General features: G+C 50.5%; 1 protein-coding gene across 1 annotated transcript in view; it reads right to left on the reverse strand.

Annotated features, from left to right (window-relative positions):
- PDPK1 (3-phosphoinositide dependent protein kinase 1) overlaps positions 1 to 11,823 on the reverse strand; it is a 104,533-nt gene extending 92,710 nt beyond the window's left edge. The window contains exon 1 of the mRNA XM_075319194.1: positions 11,720 to 11,823. Within this exon, the coding sequence (XP_075175309.1) occupies positions 11,720 to 11,743 (24 nt within the window). The 5' untranslated portion in view covers positions 11,744 to 11,823. The remainder of the gene's footprint in view (positions 1 to 11,719) is intronic.
- Between the last annotated feature and the right edge of the window lie 1,371 nt (positions 11,824 to 13,194).

The following is a 13,194-nucleotide window of genomic DNA, read 5'->3' on the forward strand; positions in this document are numbered from 1 at the left end:
TAGTGGTGCAAGAGCTGGAGAAGCGCAGGATGGCCTCGCTGCGTCAGACGAGGAGTGGATATCATACAGATATTTCTGCGTTAGGGTACTTTCACACTTGCGTTTTTTCCTTCCGTCCCAATCCGCCCTTTTGGAAAACAGCGGAATCCGTTAACGGATTCCGCTGTTTCCCATAGACTTGTATGGATGACTGATTGTGCCGAAAGTACCTGCGTTGCTTCCGCTGGGCGACGCTGCGTTGCTTCCGCTGAGCGGAAGCAACGCTGAATGTAACATTAATTGCTTGCGTTTAAATGATGCCGAACAGCGGATTCCGTTGCTTCCATTAAAATTTACAATGGCTCCCTATGGTAGCGGATTCCGTTGCTTCCATTAAAATTTACAATGGCTCCCTATGGTAGCGGATTCCGTTGCTTCCGTTAAAATTTATAATGGCTCCCTATGGTAGCGGATTCCGTTGCAAAGTGCTTTACAACGGAATCCGCCGCTGGATTCCACTAATTTCTACTGAGCATGCCCAGAATGAAAAAAAAAAAAAAAAAAAAAAAAACGGAGCCGATGCATTCCACGGACGCCTAACGGACGCTAAACGGATGCAACGGGTCCGTTATTTCACAGGAATCAGCTAACGGATTCATGTGAAATAACGGATCCGTTGCATCCGTTGACACCACAAAAATAACGGATGCGTCAAAACGACTCAGCAACGGACCCAGCGGATTTGACCCAACGCAAGTGTGAAACTTGCCTTACCGGCACACTTTGGGTCGGACTGGCTCGTATAGTGCGGCTGCTCATGTTTAGCCGCCCTAAACCTTTTGCAAAAGGCTTAAGAACTGAGCAGGGCCGACATTCGAGAAGCAATTTTAAAAATGGGCTTTTAATTATATTTTTTATAAAAAAACAAAAACAAAACAAAAACAAAAGCCTGAATTCTTGGAGCGTTACATACAAATTGCATAACTGTGAGCGTCCACGTGCCGCAGGCAGCAGATACCAGCAGTTAATAGCACACGCGGGGAGGGGGGAAGGGGGGGGGGGGGGGACAGGTGTGATATGTGTAACCAATAACACAATACACCACAGTTTCTGATTCTCTATGCACTGGATGCGATCGGCTAAATACCTGGACATGTTGAAATTGGTAGAAAAGTTGGGTGACTTATTTTTGGCATTTCATGTGCTGTTGAAAGAAGCGTCCATTGGTTCAGTAAATTCCTGAGGGGGAAAGAGGAGCAAGAATTCTAGGTCGCATACCAGACGCTAGTTACGCACCTATCGAATTTCAGATACAAAGGCCAACAGGAACTTTATTATGTGTCATTCAGGGGTGAGGGTTTCACCGCAGGACGACACAAGTGCTACAAGAAGTGCGATTCATTAACCACAGCGATGTCCAGGAAAGCTTAGGTTCATTAATGGTTAACACTGAAAAAGCGCTTGGAAAGATAATGGTCACAATTCACTCTTTTTTTTTAAAAAAAGTCCCCTAATCTCAAGACTGTAGTATCCTGATCATTGCCTAAATTACCGGCCATTCTCCACCGCAAGGAGTGCGCGCTTCCAAGCTTCAATGTCCCGGCATTACTCCCATGCTGTACGGGCACCGCGGCTTCTGCTTGAAACAACGGAGTGAGCACCACCTTCCATCTTCCCCAACAAGCAGAAGCCGGAAAACGGTCAAACTGCACTACTGAAGAACACAGATGAGCACAGCCCTTTAAAGGGAACCTGTCACCAGTTTTTTGACTATTATACCAAAAGTGTCCCCTTCTGCAGTTCCTGGGCTGTATTCTATGAAGGTGCACCTTGTTGCAGACCCCCAAAAGAACTTTATAAAATCTCACCATGTTGTATGCTAATGAGCTGTGTTGGCTCTATTTCGGCTCCTGCCCCTCCTTGTCACCTTGTTTGCCATCCTCCTGTCATGATTGACAAGGATGGCGCCGCCGTCATCATCCCACGCTGCTGTCCATGTCTTGCGCAGGCGCAGTTCTCTCTGCCCCTATCGCGGGCCGAGCATAAAAAGTTAACCTCGCGCATGCCGATGATGTATCAGCGCAGGCACGAGATCATGGTCGGCGCTGTGCGTGATCTCGCGTCTGTGCAGATACATCACCGGCGTGCGCGAGATAAACTGGTTTTATGCTCGGCCCGCGAAAGGGGCAGAAAGAACTGCGCGAGACCTGGACTGCAGCATGGGATGATGACAGCGACGCCATCCTTGCCAATCATGACAGGAGGACGGCAAACAAGAAGGGACAGGAGCCGAAATAGAGCCCGCCCATCTGGCCAACACAGCTCATTAGCATACAACACGATGGGATTTTATAAAGTTCTTTTTGGGGTCTGCAAGGGGGAAGGGTCAGCAACAAGGTGCACCTTCATAGAATGCAGCCCAGGAGCTACAGAAGGGGACACTTTGTAGTAGTTTTGACTATTAAACTAAAAGGGTACCCTATCACCAGATTTGGCGACTATAAGCTACAGCCACCACCACTGAGCATTTATATACAGCATTCCAGAATACCATATATTATAATAATAATAATAATAATAATAATAATAAGCTTTATTTTTATATAGCGGTAACATATTGCACAGCGCTTTACAGACATCATCACTGTTCCATTGGGTCTCATAATCTAAATTCCCTATCAGTATGTCTTTGGAGTGTGGGAGGAAACCGGAGAACTCCTTGCAGATGTTGTCCTTGGTGGTATTAGAACCCAGGACCCCAACACTGCAAGACTGCAGTGCTAACCACTGAGCCACCGTGCCTCCCATAGAGCCTGAGTCGCTGTGTATAACGTAAAAAACACTTTTATAATACTCACCTAAGGGACAGGGTGGTCTGATGGGTGTCGCTGCTCTCCGGTCCGGCGCCTCCTCTCTGCGGTAATTGCCGTCCTCCTTCTGAGGCTCATGTGCCTGATGCGTCCTATGCCATTCACACTAGCCAGCATTGAGGTCCTGCACAGGCGCACTGATCTGCCCTGCTGAGGGCACATCACAGTATTGTAGTGCGCAGGTGCGAGCGGTGTTTAACCTTTCCTCGCGACTGTGTATTAGAGTACTTTGATCTGCCCCCAGCAGGGTAGATCAGTGCACCTAATGCTGGCCTGTCCTGTGTGGATGACATAGATGCGTCATGCACACTGGGCTGGGTATAAGGACGACAGAGGAGGCACCGGACCGGAGAGTAGCAACACCCATCGGACCGGACCGCCCATTAGGTGAGTATTATAAAAGTGCTTTTTACATTATACACAGCGGCCTGGGCTCTTATATACAGTATTCTACAATGCTATATATAAGGGCTCACTGGTGGTGGCCGCAGCTTAGTCGCCAAATCTAGTGACAGATTCCCTTTAAGCCAAAAAAGTGGAAGTGAAAGAGTTCTGAACAAACGATAAAACGTATTGAATAAAAGTCAAAATTCAAAAATATATACAATATATAAAAATATAGTAGTACTATTTTGTCTCATTTCAGTCTGGGGTTGTTCAGTTTATTATGACACTGTCTCCTTGTATAGATTTTTGAATTTTGACTATTTTAATTAATAAAACTTATCGTTTGTTCAAAACTCTTTCACTTGCATTTTTTTTGGTTTTCTATTCTATTCTATTTCAAGCCATAAGTATTATAATAAAGCGGTATTTCCATATCAGAAATTTATGGTACTCAGAAAGACGGCCATAAAAAGCTCAGTGGTGCCGTTCTTGGACTCCAACCTGTCAGTAAGGCTACTTTCACACTTGCGTTCAGCGCAGTCCGTCACTATGGAAAATAGCGCAGTCCGTTAACGCACTGCGCTATTCTCCATAGACTTGTATGGACGACGCACTGTAACGCAAGTGTCAGCATTGCATCCTATGGACGACGCAGCGTTGTTATTTTGACGCTGTGTCGGGCAGAAGGAACGCAGCATGTAACGTTTTTTTGAGCGGCGGGAACCTTTTTTTTTTTTTTAAATCACAGAAACTTTATTTTGTTTCTCGGTGGCCGAACGTTCAGCTGAGCACCCGGCCGCCGGCATGTGAGAGCGCTCAGTTGAGCGCCCGGCCGCCGGCATGTGAGAGCGATCAGCTGAGCGCCCGGCCGCCGGCATGTGAGAGCGCTCAGTTGAGCGCCCGGCCGCCGGCATGTGAGAGCTCTCCGCTGAGCGCCCGGCAGCCGGCATGTGAGAGCTCTCCGCTGAGCGCCCGGCAGCCGGCATGTGAGAGCTCTCCGCTGAGCGCCCGGCAGCCGGCATGTGAGAGCTCTCCGCTGAGCGCCCGGCAGCCGGCATGTGAGAGCTCTCCGCTGAGCGCCCGGCAGCCGGCATGTGAGAGCTCTCCGCTGAGCGCCCGGCAGCCGGCATGTGAGAGCTCTCCGCTGAGCGCCCGGCAGCCGGCATGTGAGAGCTCTCCGCTGAGCACCCGGCCGCTGGGTGATCAGCTTATCATTCACAATAGTCTGCTGCCGGTAAAACTGTAAAGAAGAAAAAAAAAAAAAGCTTTCTGTTTTGTACGATCCGTTGCATCCGTCACACAATACAATGCAACGGATGCCGTTCAACGCAAGTGTGAAACTAGCCTTAGTTGGGTCCCCTTCTTCCCACGTTATATTGCGGAGAGGGGCATGATTGCTCAGTTTCTTTCCAAACTGTAGTTTAAATCTATATTAAAGGGAACCTGTCAGGTCCAGTATGCAGCCAGAGCCACGAGCAGTTCTGGGTGTATATTGATAATCCCTGCCTAACTGTCCCTCTATACACTAGCATAGATAAAGAGATCTTTAGAAAAAGTATTTCTAAAGATCTTTTACGGTATGCTAATGAGCGCAGGGACTAGTCCCCTGGGCGTAAGTTCCCTGGCTAGTCGGCCCCATTAGCATGTTAGTACACCCCTGTGGGTGTGCTAACATGCTAATGAATGCGCGGTGTCAGAGGATGATCTCACTCGCCTCTCCGCCGCCATCGCGTCCAACAGGGGATTTCGCCTCAGTGCGCATGATCCCGGAGTTTGGGTCATGCGTATTATGAAGCCGGGTGTGCGTGTCCCAGCTTCAAACTGAAGTAGTGCGCATGACAAACTCCGGGGTCATGCGCACCCAGCCGAAATATCCCGTCGGACGCGATGGCGGCGGAGAGGTGAGTGAAATCATCCTGTGATGTTACGTATTCATAAGCAAGCCCACATGCTAATGGAGTCGACTGGCAAGGGGAAGTAACACCCAGGGGACTAGTCCCCTCGCTCATTAGCATACAAAAAATAAGTATTTCTAAATAAAGATCTCTTTATCCATGCTAGTGTATACAGGGACAGTTAGGCAGGGATTAGCAATATACACCCAGAACTGCACGTGGTTCTGGCTGCATATTGGACATGACAGGTTCCCTTTAAATCCTATCAAGCTTTAGTGGCCTTCAAAAAAAATGGACATTACCGGAGCAGAGGCTAGACAAAGTCCAAAGTGACTCCCTCTGCCCCATAATACTTAACAGTTTGGTACTTGCATACTTGAGATCATGTGCCAACTAGACGTGCCCGGCCCTGCTCAATGCAAGTGTACTGAGTGAGGCCAGATAAGTCTAGTTAGAAGGTGGCCGGACGTATGCCAACCGTATAGCCCAGTCACATGACCGCCCGCTCTGGCACCGGAGAATCCTTAGAGTGACTGTAGACTAGTATCTCAACACCAGATAATCCCTTTAATGATTGTTCTGTGAACATTAAAGTGTGGTGGGTCGGTCTAAAAAGCTAGACTCGGCTGGTGTAAAGTCACCATTACCACTGGCCATCGGCTGTGTTTATTGTTGTATCTCATCTCAGGCTATCGCTTTAAGGCAAATGTCACTTTTGGTAATACAATCAGATCACGTAATGCCCTTGTGCGTCAGACGCACAGCGTAAACATTCATTTCATCAGAGCTAATTTTAGGTCCTTTAAGTAGGAGGCGGAATGAGTTAAAATGGTTTACAAAATATTCGGTGAGCCAAAGACATTTCAACGGGTCCAGCAGAAATCTATAGATGTAATATACGATTAGACAAGAGACGGTCACCTGCATTGACCATCAAGCCCTCAGGCGCCTTCTCATTAGGGTATGTGCACAAGTGGACGCCGCCTAAAAAGCGGTCACGTCATTTCTATTACCGCTTTCTAAGCCCGAAAGGATTAAAATGTCTGTGATATGCGGTCTGTGCTCGGATCACGGCACCCGGCCCAACTTGGCACTTCTCAGAATATCTGCTGGTCGGGCCGAGTACTATGATCCAAGCATAGAAGGTATATCACAGACGTGCAATCTCGGCCTAAAGCGGGCTTTACACGCAACAACATGTGGTTGAGGGGGTCACTGAATTCGTGACGCATATACCGGCCTCGTTAGCGACGTTATTGCGTGTGAAACGCAGGAACGACCGTTAACGATCAAAAATACTTACCTAATCGTTGATCGGTCATTCCTATCCCGATTATCGTTGCTGTTGCAGGTTGTTCGTTGTTCCTGCGGCAGCACAGATCGCTATGTGTGACACCGCAGGAACGACGAACCTCACCTTACCTGCGGTCGCCAGCAATGAGGAAGGAAGGAGGTGGGCGGGATGTTACGTCCCGCTCATCTCTGCCCCTCCACTTCTATTGGGCGGCCGCTTAGTGACGTCGCTGTGACGCCGCGCGAACCGCCCCCTTAGAAAGGAGGCGGTTCGCCAGCCACAGCGACATCGCTAGGCAGGTAAGTCCGTGTGACGGATCCTAGCTATGTTGTGCGCCACGGGCAGCGATTTGCCCGTGACACACAAACGACAGGGGCGGGTACGCTCGCTAGCGCTATCGCTGGGTGTAAAGCCCGATTTAGCATTGGTCTATGTATAGAAGAGAATGTTAGGGGAAATGCTGTATTAGGCCATGTGCACACGTTGCATTTTTTTTCTCGCGTTTTAAACTGCACTGTGTCATTGACAAAATGCATGTGTTTTGCTTTCTCAGCAAAGTATATGATAAATCAGAAATTTCCATGCACACGTTGCTTTTTTTTAGGCAGTGTTTTGTTTACAATATCTGTCAAAATCGTTGCATAAAGAAAAGCAGCATGTCACTTCTTCATTGCATTTTGGTTGCATTTTCCACCCATTGAAATGAATGAGGCGTGTCAAACCGCAACCAAAATGTTTAGCTGTGCGCTTGCACTAAATTTTGGATCTGTTTAACAAAAAGGCAGGTCTCCCTCTCTCTCTCGCCTTCATACTCATGGATCACCGGCGCAGTACGGCTGTCACACTGCTCCCGCCAGGGCTGTGGAGTCGGGAAACCAAACCTTCAACTGCGACTTCTCAATTTCTCTTGCACCGACTCCGACTCCTACATATGTTGCTTATAGTTAGGTGAAAAATGTATTGTAGTACATGAACATGTGTATGTGAACATCAGACATTTAATAACTTTTATGATCCAATAATCAAAATATTTGGATAGAACATAAAATATATTTATGCACTCCTGCTGCAAAAGATGAGACAACCCCTTTAAGTGCTTGCCGCCACTATACAGTGGAACCTTGCTTAACGAGTAACCCAGTTAGCGAGTATTTCACCTAACGAGCAAAGCTTGCTGTAAATTTGTAACTCGATTTATGAGCAAGCTTTGCTGTACGAGCAAAATACTCACCGCACACACTTCCGGTCCCATACATCCACCGCGCTCTGACCCGCACTTGCAGTCCACACAAACACACACAAGCACGCACAAACACACACAAGCATGCACAAACACACACAAGCACGCACAAACACATATTATGCTCACCTTACCTTCCGTTCCCTCGCCGGCACAGGCTGTGTATCGGGTAACCAAGGCAACCGATGCGAGTCCTTCAGCTCCCAGCGCGCTGAAGTCAAAGGCAGGAGCCACTTGCCTCTGATTGGCCAGCGCGCTGCCTTTGAGTAGCGGCTGACAGCGGAATATCCTCCATCGTCGCAATGCCTGCCCATACACATGCTGTACCTGCGGACTACAAGACCCAGGAGGCCGGCGATGGAACGGAAGGTACACATTATGCTCACCTTACCTTGCGTTCCATCGCTGGCCTCATGGTTCTTGTAGTTCGCCGCTCCAGGATGTGTATCCGGTAACCATCGGCAACGAGGGAGGAACGTCCCCTGTCAGGTGCTACTCAAAGTCAACGCGCTGGCCAATCAGAGGCAAGTGGCTCTTGCCTTTGACGTCAGCGCGTCGGGAGCTGAAGGTCCCGCATCAGTCGCCTTGGTTACCCGATACACAGCCCGTACCGGCGAGCTACAAGATCCAGGAGGCCGGCGATGGAACGGAAGGTAAGGTGAGCATAATGTATGTATGTATGTATGTATATATATATATATATGTGTGTGTGTGTGTGTGTGTGTGTGTGTGTGTGTGTGTGTGTGTGTGTGTGTGTGTGTGTGTGTGTGTGTGTGTGTGTGTGTGTGTGTGTGTGTGTGCGCATGCATGCATGCATGTGTGGAATGGCACAATAGGGGACCAGGATGGGACATTAAACAAGTTGTGGAAGGAATTGTCTGCATTGCAATGATTTCCTATGGGAAATCTTGCTTTGCTGAACGAGTAACTTGATTAACAAGCACAGTCCCAGAACGGATTGTTCTCGTTAACCAATGTTCCACTGTATAATGTATTCCTCAATAGTACAGCCCGACCAAAGCCAAAAAAATATTATAAAAAAATAAATAAAAAAATAAAAAAAAAATAAAACATTTTAAAACAAAGAAACAATTAAGAAAAAAAAAACTTATCTGGCAAAGTCAAACAAATGTCACATCCACATTCCAGGCACATCCACAAGTAGTTACATGTCCCGTAATTACCCAATACAACGCCTTCCATAAATGTGGGAGAGAAACTAGGAGGGAGCCTGGCAGATGCCAGTAACAGAGCAGATTAGCAGATTGCCTCCAATTAATGCCTTTGCCCTGAATGACACTGCAGTTGTGAATGACTTGTAGAAACCACAGCAGTGCGCGCCGCACCATTCAGTAAAGCGGCTTGTTTACCCTGATGATTCGCTTCCCATTTTTTTTACTCCCCAAAAAGGGAACTTGGCCGTTGTTTACGAACTGGAGAGTAAAACACATGAGAGTCGGGGCAGTCAGTGAGGAGAGTGACCGCCCGTCACCGCGCATGACGTGTATGCTGCTGTCAACTCTGTATGGTTGGTCAAGTGCAGCCAGCTTAAAGGGCTTTTCCTAAAAATCAAACTCCTTCCATCTATAGGACAGGGGTTAACTTGCTGACACTCAAATGCGGAGCGCCAGGCGCTGCCTTGGCTGCAGCGCAAGTGAGCAGTCCCTGCCTTAGCCGGAGCGCAGGTCAGCACGCTCCGCGCCTCGGCCGGAGCGCAGGTCAGCACGCTCCGCGCCGTGACCGCAGCGCAGGTCAGCACGCTCCACGCCGTGACCGCAGCGCAGGTCAGCACGCTCCGCGCCGTGACCGCAGCGCAGGTCAGCACGCTCCGCGCCGTGACCGCAGCGCAGGTCAGCACGCTCCGCGCCGTGACCGCAGCGCAGGTCAGCACGCTCCGCGCCTCGGCCGGAGCGCAGGTCAGCACGCTCCGCGCCTCGGCCGGAGCGCAGGTCAGCACGCTCCGCGCCTCGGCCGGAGCGCAGGTCAGCACGCTCCGCGCCTCGGCCGGAGCGCAGGTCAGCAAGCTCCGCGCCTCGGCCGGAGCGCAGGTCAGCACGCTCCGCGCCTCGGCCGGAGCGCAGGTCAGCACGCTCCGCGCCGTGGCCAGAGCGCAGGTCAGCATGCTCCGCGCCGTGGCCAGAGCGCAGGTCAGCATGCTCCGCTCCGTGGCCAGAGCGCAGATCAGCACGCTCTGGCAGGAACATATTGGACACCACCATTTCCGGCAGTTCCATAGCCAACGAATGGAGCGTAGGTGGCGGATGCGTAGTACCATTATCACGATGGGGTATAACTTGTGATTTGGGGAAAAATCCCTTTAACACTCCTCACAGTGTTAGGCCGAGTTCACATGTCCAGTAATCATCCGACAGAATGGATCCTGCAGAGATCCGCTGTGAAAAACGCTCTGCAAAAAGCAAATTTTTTTTAACTGACATCTGCTGGACCTCTGCTTTTTTTTTTTTTTTTTTTTTAACATTGGAGACCGGATCTGTTAACGGATTGCTAATTAGTCATCCGTTATTCTTCCATTTGTAACGGATCCTCGTTTTTCTTACGGGATCCGTTACAAATGGAAGATAAACAGCAATACGCCAACGGATCTGTTCTACATAGGTGCCATTGTTAGCAAAACAGATCCGGCAGAAATCATTTTGCCAATGGATCTCTGCAGGATCCGTACTAACAGATTATTACAGTATGTGTGAACTCGGCCTTGTATAGAATGTAAGCCATTCTCTGTGAGATAAAGTGATCAGGTGCACTGAGCTCACAGAGGATTGTCAGGACTGGAGGGAACTGAAGCAAAAGTGCAGGGGTGAGAAAGCTTCCAGAATCCGGGTGTAATCTATGATCACTTCCATACACTGACAGCAATCAGAGATCTTAAAAATAGGAATGCCCTGAATAAGAAAGTATCAGAAAGTTGTTAGGATTTGCCATCGCTTAGAAGGGTCATTATTCCTGGGCAGCCCTACATTGACAAACCAGGGTGTAGGATGAGCTGAAACAGAAAAAAAAACATCTATACTCGCCTCCGGAGCAGCGCTCTCAGCCCCATATTCCCTGCCATACAGAAAATGTCACGTCAACGCTGCAGCTGATGATCGTCTGCAGCAGTCACATTTTTGTCTGAGTAGAAGAAACCATGTTTTTCCATTCTGACAAAACTGTGAAGCCTGCAGTGGTCACGTGACAGTGAGACCGTCAGGAAACAGCGCTGGTCCGAGGTGAGTACTGATATTTTTCAGGCCATTTTTAAAGGGGATATCTAGTAGACAACCCCTCTTCTGACCTCCAGAAAATAAAGGCGCCATAGCCCTACATCACCTGTACAGTGCCTCTCCTGGTTGTGCAGGGAACTGCAGCCGGCCTTAGATACTTGAATGGATCCGCACTGCTAGGAACTTCTTTTTCTATGGACCCCGATCGACATTAGGTGGCGAAACACGTCATCACTTACTACAATGGGCAAACCCCTTTACATGCTGCAGATTCCTCCTCACCGCTTCATACCCTGCCAGAAATTAAAGGGGTTCTCCTAATCTGACATTTACATGGGGCCCATCATGTGACCACTTCAGCCAATCAGCGCCCTTCCTGGTCACATGACGCACGCCTGGCAGAACCGCTCAGCCATGGGGGCCGCCATGCCAGTAGTGCCGCCATGCCAGTAGTTAGTCATGTGACCACCGAGAAGGCCGTAAACAGCGACTGGGCGCAGAGATGGGGGTCATAAAGAGAGATTTTGGGGTGATTAGTAACATTTTCCATAGGGGGGAAGGCCAGTATATAACACAGCACAGAGGTTACACAGACAGCTATAGAAATAAGGGGGGGATATATACAGGGGCAGACATATGAGCAGACGCGGCCCCTGCCCACTCCCCGGGTGAGGGCACCTGCGAGGCTCTGGGCACAGGGCTACATGCCCATCCTTATATCTATGGAGGGGAGGCCTGCAGCCGCCGCACACACCTCCCTGCGTCCGCAGCCCCTCACCACAGCCTCCCCCACCCACCCCAGCCCCCCGAAAACACGGCGCACGTCTCACCACTTGGCTAGTGGTCCTGGCCATGGCCTTCTCCCCCTCTCCTCAGATGGCTCCAGGAATCACACAGCGGCCAACAGTAATGGCCGCCCGCATCGTCTGGCGCTGACGTCACTCCACAACAATGTTCGTGGTGGTGAAGGGAGGGGATTATTGGAAAGACGCCGTTGCGGATTGGTTGAAGCTGATCCGTGCTAGACTATGATTGGCTGCCGTGGATGCTTGTTACTCCCGCTGGACACGCCCTTCTCCGCCTCCTCCTCCTCCTCATTCACAGAAAAGAGACTTCGTTTCCTTGTTTGTTTCCTCCATTTTGCAGCGAGGTGAGCGGGGCCGGAGCGTGCGCGACTGTGCGCCTCCCTCACACCGGCCCCTGCCTCACACCGGCCCCTGCCTCACACCGGCCCCTGCCTCACACCGGCCCCTGCCTCACACCGGCCCCTGCCTCACACCGGCCCCTGCCTCACACCGGCCCCTGCCTCACACCGGCCCCTGCCTCACACCGGCCCCTGCCTCACACCGGCCCCTGCCTCACACCGGCCCCTGCCTCACACCGGCCCCTGCCTCACACCGGCCCCTGCCTCACACCGGCCCCTGCCTCACACCGGCCCCTGCCTCACACCGGCCCCTGCCTCACACCGGCCCCTGCGACCGAGGCAGGGCGGGCATGGCGGCGGCCGGCTGCTCATCCTGGTGCCCGGCACTGCTGCACATACCCCGCTGCTACACACTCTGCTGCTGCACATACACCCTGGTGCACACTGCTACACACTGCTACACATTCACACTGCTGCACACACACACACACACACACACACCCCACTGCTACACACTGCTGCTGCACATACACCCTGGTGCACACTGCTACACATTCACACTGCTGCACACACACACACCCCACTGCTACACACTCTGCTGCTGCACATACACCCTGGTGCACACTGCTACACATTCACACTGCTGCACACACACACACCCCACTGCTACACACTCTGCTGCTGCACATACACCCTGGTGCACACTGCTACACACTGCTGCACACACACACACACACCCCACTGCTACACACTCTGCTGCTGCACATACACCCTGGTGCACACTGCTACACACTGCTGTCCACGCTGCTACACATTCACACTGCTACACATTCACACTGCTACACATTCACACTGCTACACATTCACACTGCTACACATTCACACTGCTACACATTCACACTGCTACACATGCACACTGCTACACATTCACACTGCTACACACTGCTACACATTCACACTGCTACACATTCACACTGCTACACACTGCTACACATTCACACTGCTACACACTGCTACACATTCACACTGCTACACACTGCTACACATTCACACTGCTACACATTCACACTGCTACACATTCACACTGCTACACATGCACACTGCTACACATTCACACTGCTACACATTCACACTGCTACACATTCACACTGCTACACACTG

Source organism: Anomaloglossus baeobatrachus, chromosome 7 (assembly GCF_048569485.1).
Source record: "Anomaloglossus baeobatrachus isolate aAnoBae1 chromosome 7, aAnoBae1.hap1, whole genome shotgun sequence".
Taxonomy (NCBI): domain Eukaryota; kingdom Metazoa; phylum Chordata; class Amphibia; order Anura; family Aromobatidae; genus Anomaloglossus; species Anomaloglossus baeobatrachus.